Below are 14582 nucleotides of genomic sequence, written 5' to 3'. Positions count from 1 at the left end.
AAAATAAAGTTGGTTGTTTCAGGTGAAAAAAATGTAACAAGCAGTAATTGTTGAATGAAACACTAGTATATATATTGAATTATTTTCGCGGATAAGAGATAAGCCGCCATAGCTCAGTGGTCAGAGCTGTCGACCGGAAATCGAAAGGACACGGGTTCACGCCCCGTTGGCGTCATGTATCTTTTATCAGGAGATTTTTCAATGTGTTTCAGGCTAATAATTATTGCTTATAAAAATAATCAGATATTTATAATAAATTCGTAAAAATACGATATATTTCCTCGTAAATCGAATTTTCTCGGCAGATTTTCGTCGCTGCCAGCCTTTTAAATTCAGATATTTTAAGTATATTCATAAAAATATGTCGTATTTCCGCGTAAATTGAAATTTGGCATTCGAATTCCATCGCAGCCGACCCTTTGAATTCAGATATTTGATGTAAATTCATAAAACTACGACATATTTCCGCGAAAAACGAATTTTCTCGGCCCTTCAAACTCGGATATTCGAAATAAATTGGAAAAAATACGACATTCCAGTGTAAATCGTTTCCGATTTACAAAATAATAATACTAATTAGGGCGATGTATAACCACGTAAAAATACACTTTTCGGCGTTTTACCGTCATGGCTGTCTTGTAGATTCAGATTTACAAAATTTTATGATTTTCTTTCGCAAAAATTTTTCGAATTACACAAACAAATGTTCGTGTGCGGACAAAAATAAAATTCGAATTATGAATTAACGAATTTCGAATTAAAAAAACGATTTTGTATGAAAAAAAATTTCTGTGGATAATTTTTTTGGCGAAAATTTCGAATTACGCGTTTTTTCGAATTATCGGGGTTCCAATTAACGGGGTTCTACTGTAGTACTATATTTTTAGAATTCAACACTTGAAGATAAATACCTAACTTAGAAATTCTTAGAAACTCAGTATGTGCTGATACAACATGTATAGAAAGAAGATCCCTTAGACGTATGCGTGGTAAAACCACACAATACCCTGCTGAAAATATCACCGAATCGCTGGTTAAAATATTTCAGGTATGCATTGATTAGAATAATGGATAAGATTTAGATTGAGACTCTTAGATGGACTTTTGGGACAAGTGAACGAAGAAAGGTGTGTTAGGAGAATAAAGAAAGTGAATGGTAGAAGCAGTAGGGGACGCCAGAGGAAGACATGGCACGATCAAGTGAATCAAATACTTGATTCAGGCCATGTCAATAGTCAGAATATCAGAAGAGTATGTACGAGACAACAGACAGACTCGGAAATCGGCTTTGTTTTATACTACAGGGTTTTCCAATAAGAGGTGTTATTTTGAATAGCCCGCTATTTCGGTAAATGTTACTTTTGAAGCTGTCATTTTTTGACATTTGACAAGTAGAAACTACGCCATTAATAAAAATGGAACGATACACGCTTCAACAACGCATTGAAATTATTAAAATTCACTTGAGTGAATCAAATGCAAATCATCTTGAGTGATGAGGCCCATTTCCACCTCGGTGGCTTCGTCAACAAGCAAAATTGTCGCATCTGGGACTCTGAAAACCCAAGAGTTATTGTTGAAAAGCCTCTCTATCCTCAACGTGTGACTGTTTGGTGCGGTTTATGGTCCGGCGTAGTCATTGGACCTTACTTTTTCGAAAATGAGGCTGGAACAACAGTTGCCGTGAATGGATTGCGCTATCGAGAGATGATCAATGATTTTTTATGGCCGGAATTGGATGGTATTGATCTGGACAACGTTTACTTTCAACAAGACGGCGCTACGTGCCACACAAGCAACGAAACCATTGATCTTTTACGGTTGAATATCAAAATAACACCTCTTATTGGAAAACCCTGTATTAAGAGATGACCTATAAATATGAAAGGATAATTTTTCTTGTCAGATTAAGGAAATAATAAGGAAAACGAAAAATTATATTTTATTACCTAACATTTTGTAATGATCCAACTTTTTATTTATAATTTTTTCCTGTTAGATGGTCCAATGGAGTATCGGCTCAATCTATAGAATGCTAATGAGTAAACTCTGTGTTAGTTAATTATTGTAAATCTCTTATTTATTTTTGTGTACATAACATAACAATTTAGTCATCAAATTAAAAAAAATATATATTCAAATGCAGGTTGTAGGAACACAAAACGGTGTAATTCTAATTCCACTATATTTTAGCTAGAGAGAGAGAGAAAGTGTAGTAGACGAGAGTCCCGCTCTTTAATCTGCCGTACAGTAAAGCACAAGCAGTCCCAACTGCTCCCAACCATCTGGAGCCTGGGAGATTATGGCATCCCCAAAATCGGGTACATTGAGAGGCTGAAGGAATGAATGGCTTTTGACAGCCTCTGCGGTCGAGGGGTAAGGCTCTCGACTAGCAATCTGAAGGTTGCGGGTTCAAATCCCTGCGTGATAATTTTATTTGATGAATTTGTAATATTTCACAATTTATTCATTTAAAATAACACAGCACGTTACAGAGTGGAAAATACTCTCAGTATAGCCCTGATGTAAGATCACCATTCAGAATTGAAACATTGCTTGAAGTGGCTTTAGACATGTTTGGTGACCAGATCTGAATAGCCAGTTACTCTCTCCTTCCCTCTACCCCATCTCGTCATCCTCACTGCCTTTAGCCTTACAACATACCCCGATTGGGGATACCATAGTCTCACTGGCTCCAGACGGTTGGGAGCAGTTGATGTTCACATAAATTTATTTTTTTAAAGATTGGAACAGGAAGGCGGGGAAGTATCTGGCTATTCAGATTCAAATTTGATAATAAAATACATACCGCTTCTTCGATCTTGTATACAAGACGATGTTGCACTTAAGTGTACTAAAACTTTAAACATTATTTTTGGCCCAGTTTGAGACACGGTCGATATCACGTCGAAGAAGAACGAAGTCAAGAAGGTTTTTATTTGAACGATATAATGTTTCAAGTCATCCGCAAAAATAAATAGTGCGAATGTATGGTGACTGGAACTAAATCGTTAATGAAGAGCAAAAAACAAAAGCGGTCCAAGGAAAGACCCCTGAGGAACTCCAGAATAAACTACAAGTTTGAGAGAACTGGAACCCTAAACATACAAACTGTCGGATTGATTTCGGATATAGGAAGCACAAAACACAGCTAATTCTAACATTTCAATTCTGAAAAGTTGTTTTTATCAGGGTGATAATTCGAGTGTCTTCCACTCTGGAACGTGTTGCATACAATATATTATTTTAAAACGAATTGTGAAACAAACAGATTAATCAAATAAAATTCACATGTGTACGTCAGGATTTGAACCCTCAACCTATCGCAACCACTCAACCACCGTCGTTTATATGGCAACACAAAGATGGCTCAAAGGAAAAATAATGTAACTTTAAAAATGCAGCATGGTCATTTTCAACCATAGCCACACATTATGAATCTATTATAATTTGTTCTAAAATCATTGTTGCCACAGTAATGAAATTTTTTAGTTTCTTTTTTAATAAATTTCTACAGTTTCTTTGCGGACGTAAATCTGATATAATTGCAGTTTTCTGTGGTTTTTTAGGTGGAATGTATTTCTATTGATCACCCTTTGCTCTTACATCTATGGAAGGATTGAGACTGTACGGGGGGTCGGTGAACGCAGCATCTGATTGCATGTCAGTTTGGTATAGATCATCTGTTTGGATTTCTGAACCTTTCGGCACTGAGAAGATGTCTCCATAAAGATCCTCCAACTTTGGTTCTCCCGCCAGGTCATCTTTCATCATCAATAAGGCATCCTTCAGATAGTCCAATTGGGGCGATATATCCAATGCCTTTTTTCCTTTCTCGAATTCGGCATTAGAAACGCAAATGTATTTGTGAGCCATGTATTCGTCGACCTCTGTCGGCAACAACTGCTCTTTAAAAACAGCTTCCTGCACTCCTCTGTTCAAAATGGCTGTTTGGCTCAACCGGTTAAGTTTGCCGATGGCGTCGACTATTGTGAGTTTTTGTTCGTCCAGTTGCTTCTGCAGCTCTTTGTTTGCGTCGATCAACATCATAATGCTGGACGTGAGATGCCTGTGTTGACCGTTTGTGTAAGTCTTTAGCTTATTGCACGCTTGTTCATTTCGATTATCCTTTGTCGGACGTTTCCCGCCTGTTGCGGTCGGACAGGTAAACCGTTGATCTGATCCGCTCCTCTTCAAAACTGCGTTTTGATACGCCGCATAAGTTTCGTTCAAGTATTGTAAAACATTTTCTTCGAGGTTTAACGAAGATCCGCATGGCTCATTCGGAGAATGTTTCAGTAGGTAAACAATGCCCATTCGTTTCATCTTGGCGCCCAAAAGAATATCTCTCGTCTTCTCGTTGAAATGCATCGACGAGATGCTCTGCCCGAATAATGCGATTTTTTTGGTTGGTATGTCCTTTTTTAAATCTCCCGGTCTTCGCACGGACAGCCAAAACAGAGAGCCCGTTTCAGATTTCATCTTACTCAAGATAAACACAATCTGCGAGATAGGATCCATGATGAAGCGATAATCGTTGTTGCTGGTTTCGTTGTCGATATCAACCTTAAATCCTTTATCGTTTTTGGCTAAATATGCAAATACTCCGGATGTGTTCTGGTATATGTTATTTCCATTTGTGTCTTTAACCGAATTTGTGATCGGGGCTTCGATTTTGGATGAGATGACCATGTCGTCTAACTGCACGTCCGCCACTCTGAAGGTGTTGCCGTTCAAGTTGTAGTATATTTGGTCATTTTGAAATTTCACCCATTGCGGGAAGGCGTTGGCGAACTGGCGCAGTTTGGTGACTTTGTAGAAATTTTCCGAGCGGAGGGCGAAGCTGCGGCACTGCTCCTTATCGGCGTCCTGCGACCGGGCGGGAAGTATTACCAAAGCCAGGACACAGCACAGCAAGCGTAACCTGCGCAAGTTAAACATACTTGTACCAATGCACGTAATTGACAAAAAGAAGCTTAGAAAGATGAACATTCCATTGAATTCCTCCTACTTCCATAATTACAGTGAGATAATTTTGGTGGTGCCGCGACCAGGACTATTTATTTATTTAGAATTTACGGCACAAATGCCATTTACATAAAAAGTTACATATACATAGTGCAGTATTAAATTTTGATGAGAAAGTTAAAACATAACAAATAAAATAACAGTAAAGAAAGTAGCAATGACAATAGCCTGTTATGTAGTGACCTCATTAAAATAAGTGGCGTTAAAATGTGTTATTAGTGCAGCTTTATACTTTACAAGGGGAATATTAAAAGTATCTGCGATTTTAGCATAACAGTTCCCAAGTGTGTGCAATCTATTTATAACTGAGTTATATCCTGAGACTGTATAATTGGCACAATAATACAAACTAGAGGACCTTGATCTAATGGTAGGTACATGAAATTGATTCAACATTAATATGTCAGGGCTATTCAACTGATAATTTATAATTTTGTATAAAAATATAAGATCAAAAATTTTTCTTCTATCACTTAACTTAAGCAATTTCAATGAATGTAATAAGAAATTATAATCTAGCAGAGGATTGTATAGAATTAATTAATTCAGTTAATAATAGACAAAGAAGGGGTGTCGAGAGAATTAAAAATACTAATTTCGGTTTTGTCTGTCTGTAACTCTGATTCAATGAACTCTACAACTTTTGCTTTGAATTGCATTAATATTATGAGAATTCAGACAAGCGATAAAGGACTATTCGTGATATTTCATGCGTCTGCGTCAGTATATTATGACACGCAAGTAACTTATAACTAAGTAAGTAACTCTTACGGCCGTTGTTCCCAACATTTCGAATGATCAATCTCAGGGTCCAATCAGCCAAGTGATTTATTCAGTAACGTTCGATTCGCCTGTTTCCAAACATCTTTACTGTTGATTATCATAAGTGGCCATGCCCACTTTTATAGACAATAAAATGACATCAAAGTTAAAACTTTCAATGCTAAATTAACCTTGACGAATTAATTATTGTATTTATTATTAATGCATATATTTTTTTAAGTACTGTAATACGTAAACCGATATTTAATATTTAAGCGTATGAAATATGTTAAAAATAAAGTATTAGCTTGACTTTAATGCCACCGTGCCTTGACCTCGCAAATATGTTTCACTCTGTTGACACTTTTTATAAGTAATCATTTACTGAGGCAAGCTTAATCCAGTAGTTTGGCTTCCTTAAATTGGTTGATCACTCAGTTGTCACTTTTCCGTTGGAAAGAGCATAGTTGTGCGTTTGAGCAGTGTTGAGCCAAAATTTCGGCTCAGCAGTTGATCAGTAGGATTGGGAAGAACGGCCGTTAGTAATTGATTCAATCTTCCCATGTTTATGTAATCAATATCATATGTTGTTGTTGACGGATAGCTGACAAAATAGTTTTTCTATCACACCCATAAAGACATTCAGAGGTTTAGATGTTAAGAAGACATGGCGCAATCTTAATATCTAAACCTCTGAACGTCTTTATAGGTGTGATAAAGACGTTCACAGGTTTAGATGTTAAGAAGACATGGCGCAATCTTAACATCTAAACCTCTGAACGTCTTTATGGGTGTGATAAAGACGTTCAGAGGTTTAGATGTTAAGAAGACATGGCGCAATCAAGTGAATCAAATAGTGTTTAGGCAGGCCATGTGCATGACGCAAGGAGTGGAATGTCAATAGAGAGTTGTATGGTAGTCCCTGCATTTCTTTGCGGAGAAACGGCGTTGTGGTTAGTTAGTTAGGCCCATTGTCCACACAATCGTCTTTTGTAGGATGCATGTAACCTACAAATGACGATAGGCGTATTTTGCATATTCGTTGTGTCCACGCTGCTTTATGCAATAGTCAGTCACGTTACAAAACGTCTCAGTTTTTTTTCAACTAGCATCGAGAAAGCACGTCTTTTGTTGTGAAAATGTCAAGTGATGATGATGAAGTGATTATAGCATATAATTTTATTAGAAGACGACGAAACAGGCGAAGAAAGTACTGGATTCATCCATATATCGAAAGAAATATAAATTGTAGATTGTTTGTTGCTGCCAAAGAGTTATCAAAAGATGATTCTGTATTTCAATGACTAAACATACGTACCAAAATTTAGTCTCTACTGTTGGACCACTGATACAAAGACAAAATACTGCAATACGGTCGGTCGAGTAGTGACATGTTGCCGCGTACCGCATTACGAACGCATGACGAGCGGCTGACGTGACGTTGCCGCTTCGTGGACACAGATTTCATTGTTTCTACGCAAGATGCAAGCATTCGTCTTCCAATCATCAATTGACAAAAGCGTGTGTATGACGTGCGGTTTCGTGGACAATGGGCCTAAGTCAATTAATCCTTTGGACAATTTTGGGAGATATTCTTCACAAACAACAAACACCCGTAGAGTCTTTTTGGGAGATATAGGGGGCTGTTCAAGTATTATGTAAGCACTATAGGGGGGCAGGGGGGTCTTTGCTTTGCTTATTTTTTATGACATGGGGGGTGGGGGGTCGAGATAGTGATTACGTCAGCACTGCTCAGCAGTAGTTATTTTTTTTTTACACATTGGCAACCCACACATTGTCTATGTTTGAAAACTTAATACATATTCGGGGATTCCCACAAATAATTAATACGTTTAGGTACTCGCTTAGAGTGTTTAAATGAATATTATGTGCATTAAAGTCCTCTATCCTAAGTCTATTTTATAAGTGCTGCTTATGAATCAATAAAAAAACAGAGAACATTAACAGAAAATCGCTTGTAGGTACCAATTTTTACGTAAGCATGGAAGGGGGGGGGGGTAAGAGCTTTGCTTACTTTTGGTGACAAGGGGGAAGAGGGGGTAAATAATTGTAATAAATCTGCTTACGTAATACTTGAACGGCACCTATCTCTCAGCCTGACACGGTCTTATAAAAGTTATGCTATCTCCTTTTATATTGCAGTGAGATATATGATTTAAACCATGTTAGAAAGAGAGAATACCGCGCTTTTAGTTGGCATTAAAAAATTTTCCGTGAACACTCCCGAAAAATTAAAAATAATTCTATGAAACTTATTTAGCATTTGAAAAGTATTTGTCAAGGTTTGCAAATTTTTTAATAAATATTTGTATATGACATTTATTTGATAATACCATTGTCTAATTAAATATGTTTTTTAGTTTAGTGTAAAGTGGTAGTTACAGTTTGTACGGTAAAACCACCAGCGAGCGACTTTAAAAAAATTATCTATGCTTGTGTTATTTTTTTAATTCATAATATGTCCATTTGTAATACTAAAGTCTGATGGAGTTTTTAATTTGCTTTCAAAAATAGTATTTTATTTTGAAACTGCAAATTTATCTGCAATCGAATGTAATGCGAAAATGTAGAGAAAATAAAGAGAAGTACATTGCAAAATGTCATCATTTAGTCTATTAAAAATCTCTTCACATACATTTTTATAATCCATTTAAAAATTCATGCAAAATTCATTACCTCAGAGGTCAAATGTTCAAAAAACTTTTTTTTTTAACATTTGACCGCTGAGTTTTGAATTACACGGTGCTGTAAAAGTTTGATAATTTGTCAGAATATACTGATAACCTGTTTTTATCAACAAATCCTCAAATGCACATTTGAAATTGACCTTTTCCCAACAATTTAAAATGTTTGTAAACTTATTGCTATGTATTAATAAGCAAAGATTCATATTATGAATTATGCACGGAAAATAAAAGTCGCGCTTGTAAAATCAATTACCTTGCTATAAATACATTTACTAACTTTGTTCTTACAACCTTCTTTGTCAAGCGGTTAAGATACTCGTATACTACGAAGCCAGTGGTTTTGGGTTCGAATCCAAAAAGTTGTTAATTATTATGAAATAATATAAAGATGTGATTTGAGATTTTCAAGGCCAAAAAAATTAAAGTGATTTATTTTTGGGGTATTCACATCTGCCCCGATGATGGACATTATAGTGCTTGAGAACGTCCAAAACTTTGGCTAAAAAAGGAGAAAGCATAATATCACAAAAATTATATATACAGGGTTTTCCAATAAGAGGTGTTATTTTGAATAGTCCGCTATTTCGGTAGATGTTACTTTTGAAGCTGTCATTTTTTGACATTTGACAAGTAGAAACTACGCCATTAATAAAAATGGAACGATACACGCTTCAACAACGCATTGAAATTATTAAAATTCACTTGAGTGAATCAAATGCAAATCATCTTGAGTGATGAGGCCCATTTCCACCTCGGTGGCTTCGTCAACAAGCAAAATTGTCACATCTGGGGCTCGGAAAACCCAAGAGTTATTGTTGAAAAGCCTCTCTATCCTCAACGTGTGACTGTTTGGTGCGGTTTATGGTCCGGCGGAGTCATTGGACCTTACTTTTTCGAAAATGAGGCTGGAGCAACAGTTACGGTGAATGGATTGCGCTATCGAGAGATGATTAATGATTTTTTATGGCCGGAATTGGATGGTATTGATCTGGACAACGTTTACTTTCTACAAGACGGCGCTACGTTCCACATAAGCAACGAAACCATTGATCTCTTATGATTGAATATCAAAATAACACCTCTTATTGGAAAACCCTATAGTATATTTGCCGCATGTTTTAGAGTGGAACATACTGGTTTACGCCGATAGACCACCGTTCAGAATCAAAACGTTGCTTGAAATGGCTTTGACCTTGTTTAATGACCTGATCTGAAAATCCAGGCACTTCCCAACCTTCCTCTTACACATCTCCTTCCCTCCAGCCTCACAACATACCCAAATTAGGGATGCCATTGTCCCGTTGACTCGGGACAGTTGGGACTCTTGCACGGTATTTATTCACATTTTAAAAAGGCGTGTCTGCCAAGACAGAGTTGTGTGGAGCACTATCATCTCTGCCTACCCCTGCGGTGTTAGTCAGCTATTGTTAATACCATATTAACAAATTATTCTAACAGCGCAATTAAATTTGTTTATCAATTGTACAAAGTACAAAAAATTAAAATTACTATGTAATATTTGTTTGTAACATGAATTTAATATCAATTTTATCAGTAACTAGCTGCCTATGACTGTTTAGCGAGACCGGGGCACGGCGGTTGGTGGATAATGAAAGCGCTTCATTGGGCAGGGAAAATATATATATATATACCCCCTCCCCACCAAACTAAAACTGGTAAATAACAATAAAACTCTTCAACGTTAGATGAATTTGTTATAAAAATAAAGCAAACACATGAATTAATCATTACTTTCTTTAGGTTTTTGTAATTTCTCGCTGCGCCGCGACCCGTTGCGCGTTCGAGCCGCCGCGCGTCGTGCTCCTTATTAACAGCCTACGTGCCTTATTATAAACTAAAACCCATTATTATATACATTATTTTATAGTTAAAAATATTGTCTACAAGTTTTGTTGTTTTATTTTTTTTCGTTAACAGGCTCAGAAAAAAGTTATGTGCCAATATATTCTGAAATACTATTTTAAAAACTGATATTTTTCCTTTACTAATAAATTGTAGAGATGTATAGCTTTTCTCACAAAAATGAAAGAATACAATTTTTTAGAATAACTTATTAGAAACTAAAAAAAAAAATATAATCTGATATAATAAAACCATTAAGGAGATATTATTCCGAAAGGCTTTGAAAAATATATTCAAGAGGGGGTGGGGAAGGAAGCACAAGGGGGAAAGTCGGGGACTTTTGTAAAAATACATGTCTAAAAGTCTTCTAAAATCTGTGAAAAATTCAGCTTCCGGGGAATTAGTTCCGACATTGGGTCTTTTTTTCCCTTCATTGACTGGGCTATTTGTACACAGTGTCTGGAAACTATCAGTATACGTGGGAAACTGGTCAATCTACATTACATATAGTTTTTAAATATTATTATTATTTTATTTTTTTTTTCGGGTTAAAAAATTCTACAAATAATTCTACCTTCTAAAGCAGTGCTCCGCAACCTTTTCTCACATACGACACATTAAATTTCTTCCTAGAATTCCGCAGCACACCAAAAGCTAAAATATATACATATTAAATGGATACACAAATTTTACAACAATTTCTTGTTTTTTATTTGAAAACTATACATACATACATATAACTATAACATATTTATTTTTACGCAATCTTAATAATTATTATAAAATAAAAATAAATTAATGAGCGATTAATTGTTAAATTAACCTGCACATGTTTCAATGAACACAAGTTTTATATTCGGCTCGATTTTGACAGCGCAACCCGAAATTCTTGGTCAAGACCTTTTAAGCATGACCGCTTATCATTTTTAATTAATACAAGCGTTGAAAAACTTTGCTCACATAAATATGTCGTTGAAAATGGAAGTAGTGTTAAGAATGCTTTGACGGAAATGTGAGGATATTCTTTTTTAACGTAAATCCAGAAAACATCTAATTGATCTTCGGAAAAGTAAAGTTTTAATGTCATGTCAGTATTTAAATCTGTAAATTCCACTCGAATTTGAAGGAGCATTGCTTCCGTAGAATTTATTGCATTGGTTGCAAAAGTATTTCGAATCCAATCGTATTGTTCCGTATTAATGGAATAAAAATACTGACCAAATTTCTGCTCAAGCATATTTAAATGTTGTTGGGCCAGATCCACAGTTGATTGTTTGTTTTTAATTGTACTATGGTTGATCCTTTGGTACATTTCCAAACATGCTTTTTGCAACTCTTTCTGCCAAAGTTCGTTATTAAGTTCATTCAAATGCTCGAATATATCAGCCATGTATGCAAGTTTGGCTATCCAGTAATTATCATCGAGGTACTGATATAGTTTGGGCATATTTTGATTTAAAAGAAACTCACACACCTCGTGACGAAGCTCAAACAATCTAGTTAAAACTTTGCCTCGGGATAGCCAACGAATTTCAGTATAAAACAATAAAGATTCATATTTGGCTCCCAGTTCTGCACAGAATGTTCCAAAGAATCGCGAGTTTAGGGCTCTTGATTTAATTATGTTTACGATTTTAATGCATTCATTCATCGTGTTCAAAAGTTCCCCCGGTAAATTTTTGACCATCAATGCTCTCGATGTATGCAGAAGTGTGTAAATTGTAACGTTGGATTTTTTTTGTTTTTCATAAAAGACAAAACCCTTTTTACTACCCGTCATTGCCGCAGCGCCATCCGTGCAAACAGCAATGCAATTGCTCCATTTAATATTATATATTTTGAAGAAATCATCGGTTACTTGAAAAAAATCTTCACCGGTAGTTCGCTCTGGAACCTCCTTACAAAATAAATAATGTTCTTTAATAAAGTCCTCGTCAACGAAAAGTACAATAGCTATCAACTGTGCTTTATTTTTAATATCGGTTGTTTCGTTGATCTGAAGCGCAAATTTTTCAGCCAATAACAGTTTTCTTATCAGTGTTTCTAATATGTTGTAAATACGTCTTTTAACAGTATCTGCAGACAATGAAAAATAGACAATATTATGAAAAATATTTTGTCATTGTGTATTAAATACATAATGAAATATTTTAAAAGTCAAATACATTGAATTTGAACGCGGCACACCAGTGTCCGGCTCACGGCACACCAGTGTCCGGCTCACGGCACACCAGTGTGCCACGGCACACCGGTTGCGGAGCACTGTTCTAAAGTATGATAATTTTTTTTTTTTTTAACAAACTTTGAACTCTAAAACGAAAACTCAAATCAAAAAGTTACAACACAAAATCAACTCCAAATGTGATGTAGATTAATCAGCACTAGTTTCCAGACACCATGTAAAATATAAATAATGTGTACACTATTATCAAACACGAACAAAAAATTTCGAATGGTTGAAATAATCTATACACTCCTTTTTACTATAAAACAATTGTTGGAATTCATTAAATAAACACATTATTTATACCTCATTTTTGATCAGTTTTCGACACTTTTGAACTTGGTTCGTTGCCTTTATAAGGATAAGTAGAACAAAAATATTTAGACTGCGTTTTAAACAAACTACAAGTCAACTCAGTGGTGAGACTTGACTGGAGAATATTATCTACTTTTGGCATACTTGTAAAACAACTTTGACACCTTTAGGCCTGGACAAAAAATATTAAAATATATATTTATATGTGCGACATCTATTGACTTTTCTGCAAGTCTAGGATGAATGTTTATTTTTTGGAATAACTTAGTGAGTAAAACTTCAAATTGTAATATTTAATTATTGAAGGCAATATTAGCGATTCTTAAATGAAAATCTGAAACAGAAAAATCACATCAAATTAAAATAAGATATGTTTATCTAAAGACACTGTCTAGATAGCATTTAGTTTGGGTTGAATCTTGCGATCGTACATAAAGATAGCTGGCAATAAAAATGTGCGCTGAGAAAAATGAAGACAGTGTTGGTAGTTCTTATTCGAAGTATGATACAGTTAAATATGACCGAAGGAGAGAGGGTCCCATTAGCTCAGTTGGTAGAGCAGTGCCCCGGCAAGTCAAGGGTCCTGGGCTCAAGTTCTAGATGTGACCGCATCTTTTCTGTTTCAGATTTTCATTTAGGAATCGCTAATTTTGTCTTCAATAATTAAATATTACATTTTGAGGTTTTACTCACTAAGTTATTCCAGAAAAATAAAATTTATAAGGATTAGTCATGTGCCATTAAAGAATGACAGCTTTCGTAATATGTAGTAGACAAATATTGCAAATTTAAAAATGGAATAAATATAAATTCCAAGTTCAAATTCATTCAATGCAATTTATTCTATGTTAGAATTCATTCAATGCAATTTATTCCATGTTCGAATTCATTAAATGCAATTTATTTTTATTTTTTAGTATAATTTTCTAATGCTTTTGAATACAAATATCGACAAAATGAATACTTAGCTTTAATCTAAACAATGCGGTTGTTGCACACGCGTTGCATCAGCGGCTATAAGCTTCAAAATGTGATTGTAGAGTTTTGTAGTATCGCCCCGGTGAATGGCAATGGCAATAACTGTGTTTAGTGACCAGGTCACAATTGTCAGGTACAGTACGCTTTCAGTAATCCACCACTCGATTATTTAACAACTACTATAATCCAATGGTATTTTGACTAGTTTAACCAGTGCACTGCCGATGCGTCTCTGGAGATTCCATACCTTCCAATTAGATTTGAATGGAAACCAATGTCACAAACGCAATACAGAAATACATAATATCAGTTTTAAATGCTTGGAGTAAGTATATCAGATCGGCTCAACTATCGGAGCTCTATAGAAGCCCGAGTAAATCTGGCGCACAAGAAACTGGGCCTTTTGTATAGGGCTAGCGGATTCTTCAATAGTAACCTGCTGCTAACGCTATAAAAATCTCAAGTACGCCCAACAATTGAATTTGGGAGCCACCTCTGGGCTAGAAGCCCTCAATACTTGTTAAACTTACTTGATACTGTGCAAACAAGGGCTTTACAACTGATTGACAATCCATTTTTAACAGTCCGATTGCTATCTCTAATGCATAGACGCAATCTGGGCATGCTGAGTCTGTTCTACAGGTATTTTAATGGAGCCTGCATCCCCGATGCACGAGCGTGAAACTCAACATACATGAGCTAAA

General features: G+C 35.6%; 2 protein-coding genes across 2 annotated transcripts in view; one reads left to right on the top strand and one right to left on the bottom strand.

The window, feature by feature from the left end:
* The window catches only part of gek (serine/threonine-protein kinase gek), a 135029-nt gene that overhangs the window by 103364 nt on the left and 17083 nt on the right, over positions 1 to 14582 (top strand). The window lies entirely within an intron of this gene.
* Positions 1924 to 13011, bottom strand: LOC149409522 (uncharacterized). Its single transcript, XM_089649607.1, has 2 exons — positions 12892 to 13011; positions 1924 to 4924 (listed from the first exon to the last, which is right to left on the bottom strand). The coding sequence occupies exons 1-2, from the start codon at positions 12894 to 12896 to the stop codon at positions 3583 to 3585; spliced, it is 1347 nt and encodes a 448-aa protein (XP_089505733.1). The 5' UTR covers positions 12897 to 13011; the 3' UTR covers positions 1924 to 3582.

This window comes from Hesperophylax consimilis, chromosome 30 (genome assembly GCF_061612785.1).
Source record: "Hesperophylax consimilis isolate HC1 chromosome 30, BYU_Hcon_1.0, whole genome shotgun sequence".
Classification (NCBI taxonomy): domain Eukaryota; kingdom Metazoa; phylum Arthropoda; class Insecta; order Trichoptera; family Limnephilidae; genus Hesperophylax; species Hesperophylax consimilis.
This window is presented reverse-complemented; position numbering and strand designations above follow the sequence as displayed.